Source organism: Peromyscus californicus, unplaced genomic scaffold (assembly GCF_007827085.1).
Source record: "Peromyscus californicus insignis strain IS unplaced genomic scaffold, ASM782708v3 Scaffold_8__1_contigs__length_139910024, whole genome shotgun sequence".
Lineage (NCBI taxonomy): Eukaryota > Metazoa > Chordata > Mammalia > Rodentia > Cricetidae > Peromyscus > Peromyscus californicus.
Window position 1 is genome coordinate 14,377,668 of NW_026294606.1, and position 23,684 is coordinate 14,401,351.

Sequence of the window (23,684 nt, forward strand, 5' to 3'; positions counted from 1 at the left end):
GCCCCTTTGTCTCATGGCTGTAGCCGAGAGAAAAATAAAAAATTAAAATAACAAACTGGGATCAGACTACAATCTCAGGCGTCCCCGAGATTGGAGAGAGATCTATGAATCAGCTCAAGTCACGAGTCCTCTTCATCAAGGGATCGTGAGGGCTGCGACTGTACTGCAGTTGGTCCACTGTTGAACCCTAGCCACCATTTACCTCCTCGTCAGGAGCAAAAATGTGCCTGCTGTTGCCAGTACAGCCCAAGGACAACCCCTGGGGTGTCCGTCACAAAGAATATAGCTCAGACTACAGCCTCGAGAACACCAGACTTACTGTGGTGAAGAATCATGGTGGTAGCTGTGTGGGGGTCCAGTGGAGGCTGCGAGGGACACGCATGTGCTCGCGGTCTCGCTGGATGGGGGAAGAGGCGGCAGGCGACAGTGGTCATAGCAGGTCCTTGGTGCTTGGTGGTGTATTCGAGTCTGAACCGCACCAGTGTTGGTTATGCAGCACACTGCTCCTTGTGGCAGGCGGCAGCCATGCTGACAGAAGAGAGTGCTGATTGGAAGAATCACAGCCATGGTTACCTTTTTAGAGCTTTATGGGGGGGTGGGGGGCAGACGGAAGGAAGGAGCGGAAAGGAAAGAGGGGGCGCACAGAGGGCCCACCCGCTTTTTAGGCTGGGACGCCATCGAAGGCTGATGACGTAATTACAATAGGGGAAAGTAGTTTCTTTACTCACCACAAGATGTCAATATAAGCCCAGTATAATATAGTACATTGTGTAGAATTCTCAGTAATGGAGTTGAAAGTTAGAAGAATTTAGATTAGGGAAGACATGAAATGTCAGTCAGAGTGTGTGGATTTAGTGTGAAATTTTTCTCACTGTGGTGAAGGAAGATTGAGGCCTGTGTACTAAGCTACTTAATTTTTTAAATTATTATTGCATGCGTATTGTGTGTGAATGACGGCACATGTATGCTATAGCACTTTCTTTTTTTTTTGAGAATTTAATAGTATTATGTTTAATCATTTCCACATCCTCTCCTTTTTCAACCCTGCCTATGCTCCCTCGCACTTATTAATATAATTATAATTTAATTTTGTCATAAGGCAGTAAGTGTGCATATATGGCCTTTTCACACATATTCTCCTCATTTGACACCACACCATCCCCTCAATTTCCATATCCTCCAATCTCTTCCCATTTAAATTTTCTTTTCTTTTTTTTTCATTTTTCTTTATTAAGAAATTTTCTACTCACTCCACATACCGTCCACAGATTCCCTCCTCTCACCCCCCAGCCCTCTTTCCCAAGCCACCCCGCATCCCCACATCCCCCAAATCGAGGTCTCCCATGGGGAGTCAGGCTATAGCACTTTCAAGCGTCAGTTCTCTCCTTCCAGTGGGGATAAAACTCCAGTGTCAGGCTTGTGCAACGAATACTTTTACCTGCATAGCCTTCTTGCCAATCCTCCAAGATACTTTTAAAGTGATCTTAACGGTTGACTGGATTGGCAGCTGGAATACTGTAACAAAGTTGTTTAGATAAATCCATGTGCCCACACTCTGATTCCAAAATTACATGACTTCAAATCCTGGCTTTGCTATGGGCTGAGTGATCTTGATTTGGTAATCTTCTCCTCTTGTGCTTCAGGGTTTCTCTTCTCAAAATTTCTTTTGCCTAATTGCTTCCACTACAACATTGACTAGAAATGATGAGGTATATTCCTTTTCTTTAATTTTTTTTTTAGTTAGCATACAAAGTAGTTGATTTCACCATGGCATCTTCTTACACATATATGCTGTTATCTTTTGTTCCCATCCATTCTCTTTGACCATCTCCCAAAGCTGGCTCTCTTTCTTCCTCCTGTAGGTCCTGCCTTCTGCTTTCCCCTCCACATCCTCTGTCTAGTTTCATGATCTGTACTCACACACACACACACACACACACACACACACACACACACACACACACACACAGAGTGGGGGGCAGAGGGGAGAACAAGAATTTTGGGTGAGAAAAAAGTAGTATTTGTCTTTTAGGCTTATTTCATTTAATATGATTTCCTGTTACCTCCATTTTCCTGAATTTCTGAAGTCAGTCAGTCAGTCTGTCTGTGTCTGTCTGTCTATCTCTCTCTCTCTCTCTGTCTCTCTCCCTTTCTCTCTCTCTCTCAGTAGAGTCAAATTTTTTCTTACTGTGACAGTCTCCTTCATCAGGTCACATAGAGGCAGCTATCGGCTACCATTTTTCTTGGAAGTCGCTAACTCAAAAAGCTTCAGAATGTCCCTGTTCTGACTGCATGTGTGTATGTCTATGTACTACATGTGTGCCTAGTGCCCACTAGAGCCAGAACAGGGTGTCAGAGCCCCAGAACTGGAGCTACAGACTTATAAGCCACCATGTGGGTGCTGGAAGTCAAAATTGGGTCCTCTGGAAGAACAGCCAGTGCTCTTAGCCACTGAGCCAGCTCTCCAAGCCTCACCTTCAGTGCTAGGGACAGAACCTAGAGGAAAAATTGTATAGTAAGTTTTACACTTAGTAGTTGCCAAGTAACTATTTCTGATATTTGCTTTTCAGGAAATCACTTCAAAAATTTCCCCAGTCAGATTCTGAGGGATGGGAATCCTTGAAAGACCTGAGAAGTCAGCTTGGACATTTACAATCTGAACTTTCATTTCTAAGTCAACTTACTGGCATCAATATAAGAAATTATTCCAAGATTGAGGACATTACAAACACTGAAGTGACGGAAAAGGGTAAGTATTATTTTTTAACCTGGATGTGGTTTTTAAAATTTATTATGAGTGTGTGTTGGAGCAGGGCACACGTGTCACAGTGTGCTTGTGAACATCAGAGGACAGCTTTCAGGGGTCTGGTCTCTCTCCGCCATGTGGTGGCAAGTCTGTCTTCTAGTTTCTGCATTACACCCTCCATCCAGGCTGGCTGGCCACAGCTCCCAGTCCTCATCCTCCAGGCTGGCTGACCACAGCTCCCAGTCCTCATCCTCCAGGCTGGCTGACCACAGCTCCCAGTCCTCATCCTCCAGGCTGGCTGACCACAGCTCCCAGTCCTCATCCTCCAGGCTGGCTGACCACAGCTCCCAGTCCTCATCCTCCAGGCTGGCCACAGCTCCCAGTCCTCATCCTCCAGGCTGGCTGACCACAGCTCCCAGTCCTCATCCTCCAGGCTGACCACAGCTCCCAGTCCTCATCCTCCAGGCTGGCTGACCACAGCTCCCAGTCCTCATCCTCCAGGCTGACCACAGCTCCCAGTCCTCCCCACCAACTCCTTGCAGATCTCTTCCTCCTTTTTCTCCCATGTATATTCCAAGGATCTAATGTAAGTCCTAATGCTTACAAGGCAAAAGCTCTACCAACTGACATAACCCCTAGTCCTATTCTTAACCTTTAAAAAAAAAATTAGTCTGCTCAAATTTAAAAAGTACTGAAATTAAAGTAATTTTTTTTTTCTGTAAATTTATCCCATTTAGCAAATGGCTCAATCTAAAGCAAATTACTTTCAGAGATGATTTTCACTAAAAGAAAGCTTTTCATCCTACAGTGCTTCTATTTCTTTTAATAGTTCTATACTTGAATGATAATTATTAAGGGACTATTTAACATGCTGGTTTCTACATTACACAGTTGCATGACTCACATATATTAAAATGAGGTGTGCTGTGAATGCATTTTGGGGAATAAATTTTCAAAAGAAAGAGGCTAGGAGAAAATGTTAGATTTTTTTAATAAAACAATTTTCTTTGGGTGGTGGCATGTAGTTTTTTTTCCCATTTGTACTCCCATGTTTTCCCAGTTTTCTAGAAAAATAAACTTTATTACTGCAATGAAAAAAAATTTTATTCATTCAGATTTTAAAAATACATAAAGTTTATTATAGTGTATATATGTAATCTGTATATGTATTGTATACTTTCTTAATGAAAAAAGCAAAATTTAGACTCAAATCACAGTATTTATGTGGGCCTGAGCATCTTGTCTGCAATGTGATCTGTGTTACACCCCCCCCCCCCCAACAGGGTTTCTCTGTATAGTTTTGGTGTGTGTCCTGGAACTCACTGTAGACCAGGCTGGCCTCGAACTCACAGAGATCCGCCTACCTCTGTCTCCCACGTGCTGGGACTAAAGGCTGCACCACCACCGCCTGGCCTGATCTGTGTTATTTCTAAGATTCCATTCAAGATTCATCTTTACCATATTTTGGCCCTTTTATTACTTTTTAAAAATTACATTTATATAGTTAGTGTATGTGTGTGGGACATGTACCAGAATGCTTGTGTCAGAGGACAAATTAAATTGAAAAAGTTGGTTCTTTCCTTCTACTGCGTGGGTTCCAGGTATCAAAGCTGGGTTGTTGAGCTTGGTGCCAAGTGTTTTGATCCCCCAAGCCATTTCACCTACTGGTCCTTTGAGTTTTTTAGGGACAAAGTCCAAGATCACCTGGATTTTCTTTAGTATTATACTCTATGAGTTATGTATTTTTGTTTTTTATTGTATATGTCTGTGATCTGTTTCGAATTGTTATAAAAGTCAGTGTTTAGATTTTTTTTTTTGCATTCAGATGTCCAACAAATTTTTCAACTAGAGTAGCCTTTCTCCATTGACTGCCTTTTTTTCTTTATCACAAATAATTTTACTATATTTATGAATTTACTTCTTGGCTATTTTGTCCTTTTGCTCTATTTGTCTATGCTTTAACTGACACCACATTGTCTGAATTATAATGGCTTGATAGTAAGTTTCAAAATTGGGTATTCTTTCTCCTTCCCTCTGTGTCTTGCTCTGGTCTAGTACCCACCCCTTGCTTTGCTGTCTTCCTTCCTGAACTTTACAGTGTATCCCAAATTCCTAATACCCTGCTTCAGCCTCCCAAGTTCTGGGATTGCAGGCATGCACCACCACATCCAGCATCTTCATTTGTCACCACCTGTAGAGTAAGTCGGTGCTACCAGATCAAATGCCTGTCTGGTACTGTTCTGTAAATGAACTTGCTCCTGTGCTTTCTTTGTTGCCTTAGGTTTCAGTTCTCCTACATCTTCCAGGTCTGTGCACTACCTAATTCCTCCATCGGGTTTCCACCTTCCAAAGTGAAGTTGTTCCTTTCTTTCCTGGTCTCTTTATCTTTGTAGTATTGTGTCCTCCTAAAAAGAACTTCCTTAGTAAAACTACTTACCTCCATGTAGTCAGAATAATTCTTAACTCTTGGGAGCTAAGGAATAGTCTGTGATAGAAGATAAGGGAAACTTACAAGGTACTATAAGATTGGGACATCTTGACTTGAGTGCTGGTGACATGAGTAAACACATGTAAAAATGATAGCGGTATTAAGAGTATTGCGTTTTAGGCATTTAAATTATGCTTGCTATATTTCAGACATACCGTTGGACTCACTTTTGTACTAGGCTTTTTCTTTTGAGCCACCAACCAGCTCCCAAATCAAGACATGTAGACTTACTAGTTTTGAATGTTTGGCCTAGCTTAGGCTTGTTTCTGGCTACCTCTTTTAGCTTAAACTAACCTGTTTCTCTTCATCTACATTTTACTTCAGGGCTTTTTACCTTTTGGTGTTTTGCCTGCATGTAATGTCTGTGTGAGAGTGTCAGATCTTGGAGTTACAGACAGTTGTGAGCTGCCATTGGTGCTGGGATTTGAATCCTGGGTCCTCTGGAAGAGCTCTTAACCACTGTGCCATCTCTCTAGCCTCTACCTTTTCTTTCTGTATATCCTACTCTGTCCAGCTTGTTGGCAGCTTCCTGACTGTCTGGCCCTGGACATCTCCCTCTCTTTCTCCTTCAATCTCTCCTTCTTCTCTTCTCTTGTTCTATTTATCTCTCTGCCTGCCAGCCTCATCTATCCCTCTTCTGCCGAGCTATTGGCCATTCAGCTTTTTATTAGACCAGTCAGGTGCCTTAGGCAAGCTAGGTGAAACAGCAACACATCTTTTCATAATTAAACAAATGCAGCAGAAACAAATATAGCACACCTTTACACAGTTAAAGTGTAGCTGAAGAGTTTCTCTCTGGGTCCCACCAAGCCCCTGCAGTCCCACAGCCCACTTATAAAATAACCACTCAGACGTTTATATTACTTATAAACTGTATGACCATGGCAGGCTTCTTGTTATCTAGTTCTTCTATCTTAAGTTAACCCGTTTCTATTAATCTATATCTTGCCACGTGGCTCATGGCTTACTGGTATGCTTGCATCTGGCTCCTCATCACGGCGGCTGACAGCGTCTCTCTGCCTCAGCCTTCCACTTCCTAGACTTTTCCTCTCTCTTTGTCTTGCCTATACTTCCTGCCTGGCTACTGGCCAATCAGTATTTTATTTATCAGTCAATCATCCACAGCAGTTAAAGTAATATTCCACAGCATAAACAAATGTAACACATCTTTGCCTAGTTAAATATTCAACAACACATTTTAGTGGTTTTTTTGTTGTTTTGTTTTTAAGATGGTGTCTCTCTATGTATCCCTGGCTAGTCTGGAACACCTATCAATCCACCTGCCTCTGCTTCTCTAGGGCTGGAATTAAAGATATGCAACACCATGCACATCTTTAGTAGAAATTTGAGAGGTAAGAAAAGTAAACACACAGATTTGATTTATTATTTTTAACCATGTCTTGAAACAACTAGGTAGTAATATATGAGACCAGCCCCAAAGGACCATGAAGCTAAAGTAAAAGAGTCATGAAGAACTAGATTTGTAGAGTACAGTTTATAGATATCTGATTCTGAGTTTTGCTAAATGCCAATTGAATCTTTGAAATGTGAGTTAGAAAGATGGATATATTAATGGGTTAGAACAAAAGTAATTTCTTCCTGCCTGGACTGTACCTTCTGTGTCTTAATGTTAGAGTCAGGTGTATATCAGGAATCAGCGGCCAGCTATAATGCTCCAAATATGATTGTAATAGTATTGAGTTTCTTTGGAAACTGTCAGAAAAACCAGCTAATCTTACTCTGGTACAATTGTGGTGATTATAGTAATGTCAAGATAAATCCATACAAACAAGATAATATTGAAAAAAATTCAAATAGACAGGCAAGATGTATGGCTCAGCAGATAAAGGCCCTAATACCCAACGTAATAATGACCAGAATTCATTCTCTGGAACCAACATAGTGGAAGAAGAGAACTGATCCTTCAAGTTGTCCTCTGTTGTTCACATGCATATCACACACACACACACACACACACACACACACACACACACACACACACACACACACGCACACGCACACACAAACAAATAAATATGAAAATAAATTTAAATACAGGCTGTGTGGTGGTACATGCCTTTTATCTCAGTATTCTGGAGGCAGAGACAGGAGGATCTCTGTGAGTTTGAGGCCAACATAATTTACACAGTGAGTTCCAGGATAGCAAGGACTATAGCATCTCAAAAAAAAAAAAAAAGTAAATAAAAAATAATGAAAATAAAACATATGACAGTTAACATGATTCAGACTTATTTAGGGTTATATCGTGTGTGTGTGTGTGTGTGTGTGTGTGTGTGTGTGTGTGTGTGTGTGTATTTTTGTTACCTCAACCATTGGTATACTTGAGAACTTGAAAGTATAAATTTTTAGTATTTCTATTTTATAAGGCCAATTTCTTTGACATGACCTTCCAGGTTTTTTTTAAAAATTTATTTACTTTATGTGCATTGGTGTTTGCCTGCATGTATGTTTATGTGAGAGTGTCAGATCTTGGAGTTACAGACAGTTGTGAGCTGCCACATGGGTGCTGGAAATTGAACCCAGGTCCTCTGAAAGAATAGTTAGTGATCTTTACCACTGAGCCATCTCTCCAGCCCCAGCCCTTCCAGATTTTTTTTAAAGCAATTACTAATGTATCCTTTCATAAATCTATTCACAAGTAGATATTCACGTAAGTATTAGAAGAAAAGTATTCCTTTAAATAAAATATTTGATTTTCTAATTAACAGATACAAAGAAAATTCTACAGAGACACAGATTATCAGGAAATTGCAACATGGTTACATTTCAACTGGAATTTCAGGTTCTGGAAATTGAGGTAACTTGAGCATGTTCTGATAACACATTTTTTTTCCTATGAGAAACAGTTCCCATACTTAGTCACTCATAAGCCAGGGTTCCTTATAGCACATTTGTTTCATAAAAAAATTTCAGAGTACCCTCTTATAGACAGATTTTTCTTTGGGTCACCAGCTCACAAAAAATGAGCTCGGCCTTACCATAGGCTTGTTCTTAACTAGTTCTTATAACTTAAATTAATCCATATCTTTTAATCTATGTTCTTTTACATGGCTCGGTTACCTTTATACTGCCCATCCTGCTTCTTCAACATCTGGCTGGCCACCTGCCTTCTTCCCAGCATTCTCTCTCTGCCCAGAAGTCCCGCCTATCTCTCCTGCTTAGCTATTGGCTGTTCAGCTTATTACACCAATCAGAGCAATACATCTTCACAGTGTACAAATATTCCGTAACATCCTCTCAACTGAACATGATGGAACTGGTGCTGAACCCTAAAGCAGGAATTTAACAAGGCAATTCCACGTAGTTTATCTGGTAGTTAAAAAGAGGTTTATTTTGGGGTAACTTACAACAAGTAAAGGGGTCGGTTACAGAATCCAGGAGAGGTGAGTTGCAGTCCAGTGTGGTTCTCTGGAGAACTCTGAGTTGGTCTGTGATCCAGCATCTAGGATCACGAGGAGCCAAGAGGGCCAGCACATACACGGATCTCTGGTTTTAAGGGCTTCCATCTCAGCCACGCCCCAGGAGCAGGTCATAGGTAGGCATGGTAGTTACTGGCTGCCTCACTAGGGGCAGTGCTTCAAGGTCAAAGCTGGAACAGCTACCCACTGTATTGCTCATATGTGCTTTATTTTGAGCCAGATAGGAGATGGTTTTACGCTCCCGATGGAAGCCTCTCAGGTTGTGGAAGCAGTTTTGCATGCTGCTAGCAGTTAGCTGATGGGCAAAGATATTATCTTTTAATTATTTATTTCTCTGTAATTTCCAAACATTTATTATGTTGAAACAACAAAAAAATACTACCTTACAACTTTTCTATGTGTCAGGAATGTGGGAGCAGCCCAGTTGGGTGTCCTTGTGTAGGGTCTGTCAGGTAGCAGTTGTCTTGGGACCACAGCCTTGTTGAAAGACTCTTGAGGTAGGTTGATCCTGCAGGTTATCCTGGACTACTAAACAACACAGGAGGACATGCCTTTGGCTTAGACTTTATTCAAGGTAATGCAGTAGACAAAATGGGCATGTGTAACCCTGTGGGCTGGAATAGAACAGCTGAAGCAGAACAGACTCAATAGCCTGAGGCTGCCTCTGAAAAGATTCAAATCTCGTCATAAGTTTTAGAACCAGCCTAGCTGAACACGTACTTGGTAGCAGAAGTTTCAACTAGTTGATTTTGCCATCTGGGTTTACAAGAAATTCAAATGTACACAGAACAGAGCCAGGGAGGATAGAAAGATTGTCTTGGTCTCAGATCATCAAGTGGATGACGTGTGGAAAGGCTGTTGTCACCTCAAGCTCTGTAGACAAGCTGCACTCAAGTACTCAGTCTCAGGTGCCAGGATTCCTTATCCTAGTCAGTATCCTCAGCCACGAAACAAGCCCAAATTGTATCTTCTTTTATGGGACAGAAGTCAGTGACTGAGTTAGTACCCTGTGTCTACATGTCAGAGAACCATATAATAAAAATAATCCAAGCGTGAGGTTCAGATATCTAGGCTTTGAGCTTTTGCTTCTCTGTTAATGTCATTTACTGTCACTGGCCTGGGGCAGGCTAAGGATGGGCTGTGGAATATCTAGTTCTCATCTGATGACAGAACTCCTAACATTCACTCACCTCATTATCACCCTTCAGTATTACCAATATGACTGAGAAAATGCAGTGTGGTGTTCCAAATACCAGTTGAACAAAAATACATTTGTTGATTCAAAAATACAATTCTCATCTCAAAGGAGATACAGCAAAGTGGGGAGATCTCAACTACAGGCTTCAGGTGCTATCTGGTGATATTTTTAGCCTGTTGGGTTGGTGGAAGCTAGTAGTCTGTCAAAAGTTAATAGATTCTAAAAAGTTTTTATATGTTCGTCACAGAATATTGGGTCCAATACAGAGGAGGGCAAGGTACGGCTGTTTAGGGGACTAAAGGTAGCCCAAGACAAATTGTAATTTGGCTCTGGACTTGAAACATTGCAAACTCTACAATCATTGAAGCTCTAATCAGTTAATCAGTCTTGCAAAATGTTTCATATTGAAGGTGTGGCTTCTTTCTGAGAACTTTGACTCACACAACAGTTAACATTTTCACATGTCAAGGCATAATTGATGAGTGATCTTATGTAAGTTAATGCTGTCACCAAATGGACACCAACCTTAGGGCTATACAGTCACTGTGGTAGTACTACCTGACCATGAAGATCTCTGTTAAAGACTAGACTAGAGCATGAGCCCAAATTAATTGTTTTATCTAGGTTGGACAGCCTGTTTTAAGGCCTCATGTTTTCCTTTGTGTGACCTAGGAACTCTTTAGGTTTTTCCGATTGTAAATAGTTATATAGTCTGACCAATTGAATTTTGTTTTTGGCCAATGTGATTCTCACCTCAGATTGGTGCTATCCCATCCATTTTCCTTCATGGTGATATCCATTTATAAGTACAGACCATAACCTGTGGCAATTTGGTGGTATTGTAAACTAGGTCCAGCTTCTTCTCTTAGGACTTCTGTAGTCTAGTATGCATAAATTGTCTGGGAATTGACTCTGGTATCCTGTTGTTGGCCTTAGGGCCTTGCAGGTGTTTTCTGTTCTAAGTGTTCATGTCTTTCACAGGTACTTCATGGTTTATCTGGAGAGATGTTTTGCTGTGAGCAAAACTGGGCTTGTTTTGGAAAGTTTGTTGACAAATCCAATTGAACACAGACTACTCTGAGTTTGATTTGAGCAAGGAGTTAAGTGGAGTTGAACTTTTCAGTGTGTGTTGTGTCTAAAAAATGGTTGTATTCTCATTAGTGGGGCTGGGCCCAAGAGATGACTCAAACTGCAATGTTTTAACTTCACTTAAGTTATGTATTTTTGTCACCATAGGCTAGTGAAAATTCAGGGCAAGAAAGCATTAGGCACAACTAATGATTTCTGCCTTATGTACTTTAAGGATGCAGAAAAATATGAGAGAAATAGTTGAAATTCTTTGAAAGACTGAATACTGCAATTAAATCTCCAAAGAGACTGTATTGTTCACATTTAAAATTATGTAGGCATTTTGATGACTACTTAGTTTTGCTAACAGTGTGCTGCAGAAAATCATGCTTTCTTTGGCTCTCTTTTTTTTTTTTTTTTGGTTTTTCGAGACAGGGTTTCTCTGTGTAGCTTTGCGCCTTTCCTGGAACTCACTTGGTAGCCCAGGCTGGCCTCGAACTCACAGAGATCCGCCTGCCTCTGTCTCCCCAGTGCTGGGATTAAAGGCGTGCGCCACCACCGCCCGGCTCTTTGGCTCTCTTAAGAGCACTCATTTTCTTTCTGAACCTTTTAAATTTTATGACTTTTTTTTAATTAAGAAAAATTTTCATTCAGTTTGCACACCAATCAAAGATCCCCCTCTTCCCTTCTCCCACTCCCCAGCCTCCTCCTTCCAACCCATCCCCCAAAAGAAGGCAAGGCTGAACCTGATAGAAGAGAAAGTAGGAAATAGTCTTGAAGGCATTGGTACAGGAGTTCACTACCTAGATAAAACAGCAGTAGCACAGACACTGAGAGCAACAATTAATAAATGGGACTTCCTGAAACTGAGAAGCTTTTGTAGAGCAAAGGACACGGTAAATAAGACAACAACAGCCTACAGATTGGGAAAAGATTTTCACCAACCCCACATCTGACAGAGGGCTGATCTCCAAAATATATAAAGAACTCAAGAAACTAGACATCAAAGTAACAATCCAATTTAAAAATGGGCTATAGAGCTAAATAGAGAATTCTCAAAGGAAGAATTTCAGATGGCCAAAACACATTTAAAGAATTGCTCAGCATCCTTAGTCATCAATGAGATACAAATCAAAACAACTCTGAGATACCATCTTACACCTGTCAGAATGGCTAAGATCAAAAACACTGAAGACAGCTTATGATTCTTAAAGAAACACAGGCAAGTAAGATGTTGAAAAGAACTGCAGCCGGGTGGTGGTGGTGTACACCTTTAATCCCAGTACTCGGGAGGCAGAGCCAGGCAGATCTCTGTGAGTTCGAGGCCAGCCTGGTCTACAGAGTGAGATCCAGGACAGGCACCAAAGCTACACAGAGAAATCTTGTCTCAAAAGAACTGCAGATAGCCATGGAATTAACAGGGCCTTAGGGATCAATTATGTAGGAGTTGTCAGTAGTTATTTGCTGGGAAGAAAGCGGACAAAAGCCTTTTTATTTTTCTTTGTTGTTTGGATTCTGACAAAAGGAAGTAATGAGATTTTTTAATTAATTTCTTACTTGAGTAGGGGGTATGTGTAGGGGTTAGGTGGGGTAAGGTCTTGCTATGAACCTAGTTCAGCTTGGCCTTGAACTCATGTTCATCTGCTTCAGCCTCCTGAGTACTTAGAGTCCAGGCATGTGCTGCCACACTCACTGTGTAGGTAGTAGAAGTCTTCCTTATAAAATTACTAGATTAGAGGCTGAAGAGATGGCTAAGCAATTGAAAGCACTTGTTTCTCTTGCAGAGGACCTCAGTTCAGTTCCTTATACCCACATGATGGCTCACAACTATTTGAAACTCCAGTTCCAAAGGTTCTAATGCCCTCTTCTGACTTTTGAGGGTACTAGGCATGGACATGGTACACATATATGCATGCAAGCAAAACACTCATACACTTAAAATAAATCTTTTAAAACATTAGAATTGTTAGGTCAAAGAAATGTACACATAAATTTAGATTGGTTGGTAAATTTAGATACCTTCTAAAATGGTTTTACCATTGTGCTGGTTAGTTTTTTACTGTCTACTTAATACACTAGAGTCACCTGGAAAGAGAAGAATTTTGAGATCATATTGGCCTGGGGGGCATGTCTGTGGGGGATTGTTTTGCTTGATGATTGATATGGATGACAGTATCTCTAGGCAGATGTTCCTGTACTGTGTAAGAAATCTAGCTGAACTGGGCAGTAGTGGACCACTGGTGCATGCCTTTAATCCCAGCACTTGGGAGACAGGCAGGTTGATCTCCAAGTTCAAGGCCAGCCTACTCTACATAGTGAGTTTTACAACAACAAGTGCTACACAAAGAAACCCTGTCTCAAAGAACAAAACAACAAAATCTAGCTGATCATAAACCAGTGAGCAGCCCAGTGAGCACCATTCCTCCCTGGTTTCTGCTTTGTTTTCCTGCCCCAACTTCCCTCAGTGATGGCCTGTGACCCGAAAGTGTAAGATAATACATTTTTTTCCCCTCCCACAAGTCGCTTTTGGGAGTGGTGTTTATCATAGCAACAGAAAAGCAAACTAAAGCAGATGTTTTTTGCTGTGTACATTTTTACTATTGAGATTGATAGAAAAAAAAAGTAAAGATCAAACAACATGGTAGTTTTTTTTATTTCCTAAAATCAAACATTCCACTAGAGGGAGATGTTTAGCTGTCAGAAAATTAACACATTTTGGTCATATTAATACTTATTTTTGTATAATAAATATTAATGTAATATTTGAACCAGAGTGCCTGTCCTAGTTAGAGTTACTATTGCTGTGATAAAACATCATGACCAAAGCAACTTGGGGAGAAAGGGTTTATTTGGTTTACACATCCACATTGCTGTTTATCATAGAAGGAAGTCAGGACAGGAACTCAAACAATGTGGGAACCTGAAGGCAGGAGCTGATGCAGAGGCCATGGAGGAGTGCTGTTTACTGGCTTGCTCCACATGTCTTGCTAGGCTTTCTTTCTTTCTTTTTTTTTTTTTTTTTTTTCTGAGACAGGCTTTCTCTGTGTAGCTTTGCACTTTTCCTGGAACTCACTTTGTAGCCCAGGCTGACCTCAAACTCATAGAGATCCTCCTGCCTCTGCCTCCCAAGTGCTGGGATTAAAGGCATGCGCCACCACCACCAGGCTCTAGGCTTGCTTTCTTATAGAAGACAGGACCACCAGCCGAGGGATAGCACCACCCCCAGTGGTCTGGGCCCTCCCACATGGATCAGTAATTTAGAAAATGCCCTAGGGCCCAGGCTTATGGAGGCATTTTCTTAATTGAGGTTCCTTCCTCTCAGATGACTTTAGCTTCTCTAAAGTTGATATAGAACTAGCCAGCACAGTGCCCTTAAATTGTATTAGTAGAATATTAGAAACAAAGATAGGGAAATCTATATAGAAAGTATGAGGCATTGCTTCTGTTGTTTCAGCTCTTGTCAAAGGTGTTTTGAACGTAGAATTCATTTCCTCCAGTTGACTGTCCCGTGTTGTCAGCACTCCAGTGTAGAGTTTTCAGACCATCAGAACAAATGTGCACACAGTATCAGTTTTCCATAGTTCTTGCAGTGTAAATCCGATGGGTGGGAGTTTGTTGGATGGTAAAGTGTGTTTACATAACTTCTCTCCCTGAAACAAAAATGCTAAAAAGTAGCTACTTAAAAAAACAAAAAAATGAAGAGAATACAATTTCATCATCACAGGCTTTAAAGGTAATCTGCTTATTTGAATATCTGAACCCAAATATTGAAATCTTAATATATTGTGTTTTGTGATGGTACAGAGTTTTGAAAGCAAAGAGGTATCTCTCAGCCCAGAAAGGCTAGACCCAGGGGCAAAGGTGACTACTAATCAACAGCCACCAAAAGTCAACCTGAGGCAGTGTCTGAGTTCCGTATCTCATGTGAGGGATAGATAAAATTGCAGACAAAGGAGGAATAGGCAAAGTCAATGAAGATTTACTAAGGAGAAGTTAGAGAAACTCCTCACAGTGTGAAGTGTCCTGAGGAAGAGGAGTGCTAATGCTGTGGGATGGTCTGTATGTCAAATGTGTTGCTGATTGGTCAATGAATAAATCACTGATTGGCAGTGGCCAGGCAGGAAGTATAGGCGGGACTAACAGAGAGGAGAATGGAGAGAACAGGAAGCTGGGTGGGGGAGACACTGCCAGCCGCCATCAGGATAAGGAAGATGTAAAGTACCGGTAAGCCACAAGCCACGTGGCAAGGTATAGATTAATGGAAATGGATTAATTTAAGCTGTAAGAACAGTTAGCAAGAAGCCTGCCACGGCCATACAGTTTGTAACCAATATAAGTCTCTGTGTTTACTTGATCGGGTTTGAGCGGCTTGGGACTGTCAGGTGAGAGAGATTTGTCCTGACTGTGGGCCAGGCAGGAAAACTCTAGCAGCATGCTAAGCTGCATGTCTAGTGGCTTCTTACGAGACTTAGACAGAAACTGGACAAAGACATAGTTTTGATGCAATTGGTTCATTCTCTAGGCATATCCTTGGGCCAAGCAGACAGGGAGACAACAGGTTCTGCAAATACCTCCCTGGTTCAGCTGGAGATGACCACATGTTGTTTGCCCAGTTATGATAGTGATCACTCATTGAAGCCCATATCTGCCCATTTTTAAGTTTCTTTGTTAGCTGCCAACCTTAGCTGATCTGCTGGCTGACAAAAACATGGGCTAGTATTGCAAGTTGCTTACCCTATAGTTGTTGCTGGTCTCCAACCTTGTTGTGTGTCATGCTGGCTATTGATTGGATTATGCTCTCTTTATATCCATGCTTATTTGACCAGCTTGTAGTTTGACCTTTTCCCTGACTGCCTATGAGAAACTGAATCCTGCCTTAAAAGTACATACAGTTTGAAAAATTAGTAACTTTTAAAATATGTTTGGTTGTGAAGTGGTAGGGGTAAGGTTGAGACTCGGTCTCTCACATTATAGCCCAGGCTGGTTTAGAATTCACTGCGTAGTCCAGCGTGACCACTTACGTGTGCCAGTCCTCCTGCTTCAGATTCCTAAGTACTGGATTGTAGGTATGAGCTACTGTACCTGGCTCTAGGGCTCTTTTCTTTTTTTTTCTTTTTTCTTTTTTTTAAAGATTTATTTATTTATTATGTATACAGTGTTCTGTCTGCATGTATGCCTGCAGGCCAGAAGAGGGCACCAGATCTCATTACAAATGGTTGTGAGCCACCATGTGGTTGCTGGGAATTGAACTCAGGACCTCTGGAAGAGCAGTCGGTGCTCTTAACCTCTGAGCCATCTCTCCAGCCCCTAGGGCTCTTTTCTTAAAGATTTCTATTCATAGTTCTTAAATCACAACAGTCAGTTGAGAGCTGTTGTTAAAAGGACCATGATAGGCTGGGCTGGAGTGGCACATGCCTTTAATTTCAGCATTCAGGAGGCAGAGGCAGGCAGATCTCAGTGAGTTCAAGGCCAGCCTGGTCTATAAAGTGAGTTCCAGGACAGCCAGGACTGTTACACAGAGAAACCTTGTCTCCAAAAACCAAAAAAACAAAACAAAAACAAAAAACAAACAACAAAAACAATATAATAAAAAATGACCTGGTAGACTGCAAGGAAGTTGAAGTCAGGGATGTTTATAAAGTCATTTTCTTTATTTATCAATTCAGAAGGAGTGGCATGGTTGACAGTACCAATGGCAGGGCAGGAGTGGAAAACAGTACCTTGGAATCAGCTTTACACCGGCTGAGCAGAATCTACAACCTTGTAAGGATACATGGGTCAGGATACTAAATCCCAAACTGTGTAGACAAGGTGACTTGCCTGTGTCAGTGGGTGAAAAGCCAAAATCTAAACACACACACACACACACACACACACACACACACACACACACACACACTATCGGGGACTATGGGGGTCCAGCCCCTCAATAGTCCCCTCCCAGGGTCCAGGAAGAATCTACAACCAGCTGATAATTAATCTTTGATGAAAAGAAATGAATCTATGTACACGAGACTCCTAGTTCATACACTTTATTAATTCTGTGATAGTTCTCTCTCTACACAGCTTCTATTCTGCTCTCATGTCTAGCTCCTTTCTTGCTTGATTTCTCTATATTTATCTACTGTCCCCTCTAGGTTCTATCTTAATTCCTTCATCTAGTTCTGTCCCTTCTAGGTTCTCGTCTATCTAGTTCTTTCCCATATCAGCTCCTCTCCCATCTCCTTCTCTCTCATCTGGCTCTTCCTCATCTTGTTCTTCCCCATCTGGCTCTTCCTCATCTTCCATCTCATTCCTCTAGTCCTCTCTTCTAGCCCTTCAATCTAGTTCTTCCCCATCTCAGTTTGTTCCTCTCAAGTTCTTACCCATCTAGTTCTTCCATTCTCTTTTCTCTTCTCTCCCCCTCCATGCCCTGGAAGTCCTGGTATATAAAGCCAGGCTTCCAGGGTCAAACGGAGGGGTGATAAGAATCACACTGAGAGGCAATAACCGTTAATTATCATTTGCAACCCCAAAGGGAAGTGACCAATGGGGAAATGAATTAACTAAAGGCTGAATTCAGGTAATATCTAAGAAGAGGGCTATTATGTGCTCAACTATAATCTTAAACGTGATTGGTAGAAAATGTTAAGAATCTATAAGTTGCTAGGTCAATGGGAGAAAATAAAACTGTCTTCTTTTTTCCTGTGGCTCCTATCTGTCCCAGCTCTCTGCTGTATTTTCTGCAGGGTGGGGGAAAGTGTGCTCAGTGGCTAGGCAACCTGTGTACAGCTAGATGCCCCTGGTGATAGTTAAAGGGAGATCTGGAACTGGAGGTAAGGTTTGGGAAAGGAGGAAGTAAGGCTTAATTGGCACATCCGCCAGGCCTTCTCAAACAGGTAGCCTGGATGGTTAAGTCTGTTCTTAGAGAATACAGAGGTATCTCTGATAAAGTACTCTCCTCCATCTGGGGATGGACCTGGCCGGATGCTGCTAATGATGATAATTACAGGGAGGCTTGAACTGGGGTTCTGGCTAAGGATAGCTGTCAGTGCAGAAGGTTATCCAAATATTCCTAGAAGTGGTTAGATAAGGAGTTAGAGGTCTATAAAGTTAGTAAGGCTGTAAGAAAGGAGGGTCTGAGCTAAATTGTGTAAAGCTATTACTGAACATCCACCTGACCTAGGTGGTGTCTCCTTGTGGAATTTGTCTTAAATCAGGAGACTTGCATGTGGACTGTTAATACTGCTAGTCCTTGAAAGTGGCCAAGGGAGATATCTGATTCCAGAGAAAGCCTTTCCTGAGGCTGTTCTCCAAATACCTGGAATGTGTATGTCCAGAGAGTGTTCAGTCCACACTGTTAGCCTTTCTTAGGGAAAAGTCAATTGGGAAAACTATGAAGGCACACATGATTTTCATAACAGAATACAGCTGATATATAACAAGCCAAGTAACACCAAAAACTCCTTGGGATTTGACTTCCTCTGGAGGAATTCCCTGATTCCTCCAGGTAGTGACTTTGCCATAACCAGCTGAGTTCTTATGATATATTCCTGCGGCCTGCAGCAACACACACACACACACACACACACACACACACACACACACACACACACACACACACACAGAGTCGTGTGCACACACAAGAGAGAGAGGGGCTTCTGAGAGTTTTGTTTTCTCCTAACCTTTCTATATTTTCTTTCTTTTTTAAAGATTTTTTAAACCTATCTATCTGTCTATTTATTTTACTTTATGTATATGTACACCATGTTCTTACTTGGTATTCACATTGGAGCCCTTGGAACTGACATTAAAGAGGTTCTGAGTCATCGTGAGGATGCAGGTTCCCTGCAGGAGTTCAGTTCTCTGCAAGAGCAGCAAGTGCTGTTAACCACTGATCCATTGCTCCAACTCCCTATATTTTTCCTTAAAATAATTTTTTAAATATAAACTTCATTGAGATAAACCCTTTGTTTCCTCCTCTTTATTCAGTCCTATGGAAGCACTAATCTGTTCTTTATTGATTTTTCCACTTTGAATATTTCATAGAAGTAGAATCATACAACATTTGATTTATTTGTCATGTTTTCAAGGCTCATCCTTGTTATAGCATGTGTTTGCACTTTTTTGGATTAAATAGTATCCCATGTGTGGATGTACCACATTTTGTCCATTTCAGCACTTGGTGAGTTGTTTCCACTTTTAGTTGTTATGATTAATGCTGTCATAAACACTCATGCGAGGTTTTTAAATGGGTATATAGATTTGTTTTGGCTGTATCACTAGAAGTGCAATTGCTCTATCAAATGGAACTACTAGATAAAGTCCATCACTTCTGTGATTACTGCCTATTTTTTTTTTTAATTTTTTTAGAGAATACTCGTAGATTCTATGATCAAACTGATAGGTAAGAACTTACATATTTAGTACAATACATTAACCCTGTACAAATGGGAAAATTACTTTTTATTTGTTTAACTTTTTATTTTTGTGCATTGGTGTGAAGGTATCAGATCCCCTGGAACTGAGGTTACAGATAGTTGTGAGCTGCCATGTGGGTGCTGGGAATTGAACATGGGTCCTCTGGGAAGAGCAGCCAGTGCTTTTAACTGCTGGGCCATCTCTCCAGCCTCAGAAAAATTAATTGAACATTTCCAGACCAATATGGCTATTAATTTCTGTACAGTGCCAACTCAACATGACAAACTGAGATACCTTTTTTTAATGTTGACACACAGCTAAAGTTTTTATTGTACATATGTGTGTATATGTGTATATAAAGAACAATAATAGCAATATGTTATTCATCAGTAGATTACTGCCTCTTTGATATCGTCTTTGGAGAAATGTCTATTCAAATCTTTTGTCCAACTTTTAATTATGTTGTCTCTTTAAAATCTGAGTTATAAGAATGTCTCTGGAGCATCACGAGGTATGTTCATGCACACCTTCAATCTCAGCTCTTGGAACCAGAGGCAATTGGCTCCTTGTGAATTCCAGAACAGCCAGGACTACATTTAGAGACCCTGTCCCAGGTCTCAAACAAACAAACAAGCAAAAAAGAATGTCTGAAATTGTTTTCATTAGTGATGAAATTGGTTCTGGCTTTTGGTAATAAATACTACTGTCCTGGAACTTGCTCTGTAGACCAGGCTGGCCTTAGACTCACAGAGATCCACCTGCATCTGCCTCCCGAGTGCTGGGATTAAAGGGCTGTGTCACCACCGCCCAGCTGTAAGGCTTAATTTATTTTACTTTAGTGTAGAACTTCTAAGACTCTAAGGTGTAAGAGTGAAGTAAATGAATATTTAGGAAATTCACTGTTAGAATGATTCCCAGAAGGTTCATCTTATATTCCTGGTGCCAGGTTTGTGTGTATCTTTACCTGTGGCAACCCTTGCCCTACAACAGAGTCTGGCACATACTAGGCAAGTACTTAGCCACAAGTTCCTGGCAGTAGAATTTATAAATTTTTGTTCAGTTAAAATGTCACTTGTTTTTAATTTACATTTATCGACTACTAGTAAAATCTTAACTTTTAAATATAGGAATTTGCTTTATAAGTCTTTTAGTTTATGTCTTTTTTTCTCTTTAGTTTTTCTCTTTTCTTCATGCTTATGTTAAACATTTTTCTCAGTTCATTGTAGGTTGAGTTTTCCTGCCTGGCCCACAGTCAGGACAAATCTCTCTCACCCGCCAGTCCCACAGCCACTCAGACCCGCCCAAGTAAACACAGAGACTTATATTGGTTACAAACTGTATGGCCGTGGCAGGCTTCTTGCTAACTGTTCTTACAGCTTAAATTAATCCATTTCTATTAATCTATACCTTGCCACATGGCTCGTGGCTTACCGGCATCTTCACATGTGGCTTGTCATCATGGCGACTGGCAGTGTCTCTCTGCCTCAGCCTTCCACTTCCCAGCTCTATTCTCCTCCTTGTCCCGCCTATACTTCCTGTCTGGCCACGGGCCAATCAGTGATTTATTTATTGACCAATCAGTAACACATTTGACATACAGACCATCCCACAGCACTTCCCCTTTTCTTTTCTTAAAAAGGAAGGTTTTAACCTTTACACATCTTCAAAGTCAGCTTGGTATATTTGGGAATTTGGGCGTAGCTTCTCTTACTACTTCCTGCTGGAGGGGGGCACTGTATCTTCTGGGGAAACAGAAAATTTTAGGATCATGGAGTAGTCCGTGAGGCTGTATCGTCTGAGCCAGTTGCCTTGAAACCATTCTGGATGTTGGATCATCTGGGCCTTGGTGTCACCTTTCAGGGGGTCTTGGCTGGTCAAATCTGATGTATCTTAATCTGGAACAAATCCATAGCCTCTGGCTTTCTGTGGGAACAAAAGCAGAGACTCTTTTCCAAAGCAACATATCCTTATATCCAAATTTTGAAGTCAGGGTACCTTTAAAAATTTACATTTTGGCATAACTCAACAGCTTTTACAATCAAATGTTTTTCTTTAGTTACGAATATCAAAGACAACATAATCCAGATTCTCTGTGTGATAGCCATCTTTACGTGGCTTATTTTTTTATATTAGCTTGAGCCTATTGCTTTGAACTGTAGCCTTCTAAGCCTGAAACGGCGCTGGCACTGCTGGCTCCGCCCACTTCAGCTTCCCAACATGGCGGTGATACATTTTCCGCCAGCTCTGGGAGCCATCAACTCTCAGAAATAGTGGGTCTATGCTTCTATCAAAGCAGCGTGTAGCCCAGAAACCTCTTTTTTTTGTTTTGTTTTGTTTTGTTTTGTTTTGTTTTGTTTTGTACTAGCAAAGGCTAAATCCACCACACAGCTTAATGTGCCACTTGCAGAGGCCTCATTCCCGCCATACTGCAGGTCGAGCATGCACGCACGCTAGGAACCCTCCAGTAGCTCAAACCTGCAGCTGCTGCTCATTTGAGAGACAATTAGGAAGCTGTTTTTAGCTCCGTTTTAGAATCTTTTTTCTCAGGTTTTAGGTGGAAACTCTTGCCAACACGTTGGGCGCCATTTGTACCTAGAGTTTTCCTGACTGGCCCACAGTCAGGACAAATCTCTGACACCCGCCAGTCCCACAGCCACTCAAACCCGCCCAAGTAAACACAGAGACTTATATTGGTTACAAACTGTATGGCCGTGGCAGGCTTCTTGCTAACTGTTCTTACAGCTTAAATTAATCCATTTCTATTAATCTATACCTTGCCACATGGCTCGTGGCTTACCGGCATCTTCACATGTGGCTTGTCATCATGGCGGCTGGCAGTGTCTCTCCGCCTCAGCCTTCCACTTCTCAGCTCTATTCTCCTCCTTGTCCCGCCTGTACTTCCTGTCTGGCCACGGGCCAATCAGTGATTTATTTATTGACCAATCAGTAACACATTTGACATACAGACCATCCCACAGCAGTTCATGGCTTTTCTCATAAAGTGATTTTTATTTAGATATTTTGGGGGGTGTTTTTTTTTGTTGTTGTTGTTGTTTTTTTGGTTTTTCAAGACAGGGTTTATCTGTGTAGTTTTGCACCTTTCCTGGAACTCACTTTGTAGACCAGGCTGGCCTCGAACTCACAGAGATCCGCCTGCCTCTGCTTCCCAAGTGCTGGGATTAATGGCATGTGCCACCACCGCCCAGCTTTGAGTTTTTATGTAATCATATTTGCTAGTTTTTTCTTATTGTTTGGTTAGAAAGTTTTTTTAAAAAATTCATTTCTCCTAATATTTATGGCTTCAATATTCAATTTATATAATTAATTTGGAAATCATTTTATGTTTTAGTAAGTACTGAGTATATGATTTAATTTACTTAATAAACAATATCTTATCATTTCTTATCAATTTTCTATTTACATATTTTAAAGTATTTTTGTCTAGTTTAAAAAGTATCTGCTCCTGTACATGAACTTTTTATCTTTTATTTTAGACTAAAGAGAAATTATCTTCTATTATAACTGACCTCAGCATAATAATGGAACCAACAGAATATTCAGAATTAAGTGAATTTGCATCTAGGTAAGCTGTTTTACAAATTTAATTGCTTTGTGGTTGATTTTTGCTCTACAGGTTTTAAAATTTTCTTTATAATTTTTTTGTTTTCTGTGTATGTATATATATATTCTTTTTAAAAATTTTATGTGTATGGGTGTTTTGCCTGAATGTATGTTTGTATGCCATGTATATGCAGTGCCTCTGGAGGATAGAAAAGGTCACTATATATGTATGCTGTTGATCTTTTGACTGGATCTTTTAATATATTAATCATAACTTTGGTTTTGAGACTAGGTTTTCCTTTGTGGACATAGCTGGTTTCAAACTTCCACTCTTCTGTGGTGTTGTTAGTGGTGGTGGTGGTTTTTTACTCTTTGGGGGGCCCACCACCCAGCTCCCAAATAAATACACGTGGAGACGTATTCTTACTTATGAATGCCCAGCCTTAGCTTGCTTTAGTTTCTAGCCAGCTTTTCTTAACTTTAAATTATCCCCTCTACCTTTTGCCTCTGGGATTTTTCCCTTTTCTCTTACTTCTGTAAATCTTACTTTTATTCTTCCGTGGCTTGTAGTGTAGCTGGGTGGCTGGGTGGCTGGGCCCTGACATCCTCCTTCTCTGGCCCCCAGCTCTTTTCCTCCCAGATTTCTCCCCCTATATATTTTCTCTGTCTGCCAGCCCCGCCTCTCCTTTCTCCTGTCTAGCTATTGGCCAGTTCTCTATTAGACCATCAGGTGTTTTCCACAGGCACTGTAACACAGCTTCACAGAGTTAAACAAATGCAACA

At 41.0% G+C, this 23,684-nt stretch overlaps 2 protein-coding genes across 3 annotated transcripts in view; one reads left to right on the plus strand and one right to left on the minus strand.

Annotated features, from left to right (window-relative positions):
• Positions 1–668, minus strand: part of Nol8 (nucleolar protein 8) — a 35,109-nt gene extending 34,441 nt beyond the window's left edge. Inside the window, exon 1 of the mRNA XM_052727285.1 lies at positions 320–668. Within this exon, the coding sequence (XP_052583245.1) occupies positions 320–434 (115 nt within the window). The 5' untranslated portion in view covers positions 435–668. The remainder of the gene's footprint in view (positions 1–319) is intronic.
• The window catches only part of Cenpp (centromere protein P), a 214,727-nt gene that overhangs the window by 3,743 nt on the left and 187,300 nt on the right, over positions 1–23,684 (plus strand). For both annotated transcript variants that reach the window (XM_052727298.1, XM_052727299.1), the window contains exons 2-4: positions 2,571–2,749; positions 7,964–8,052; positions 22,835–22,923. In XM_052727298.1, coding sequence (XP_052583258.1) covers positions 2,571–2,749; positions 7,964–8,052; positions 22,835–22,923 — 357 coding nt within the window. The remainder of the gene's footprint in view (positions 1–2,570; positions 2,750–7,963; positions 8,053–22,834; positions 22,924–23,684) is intronic.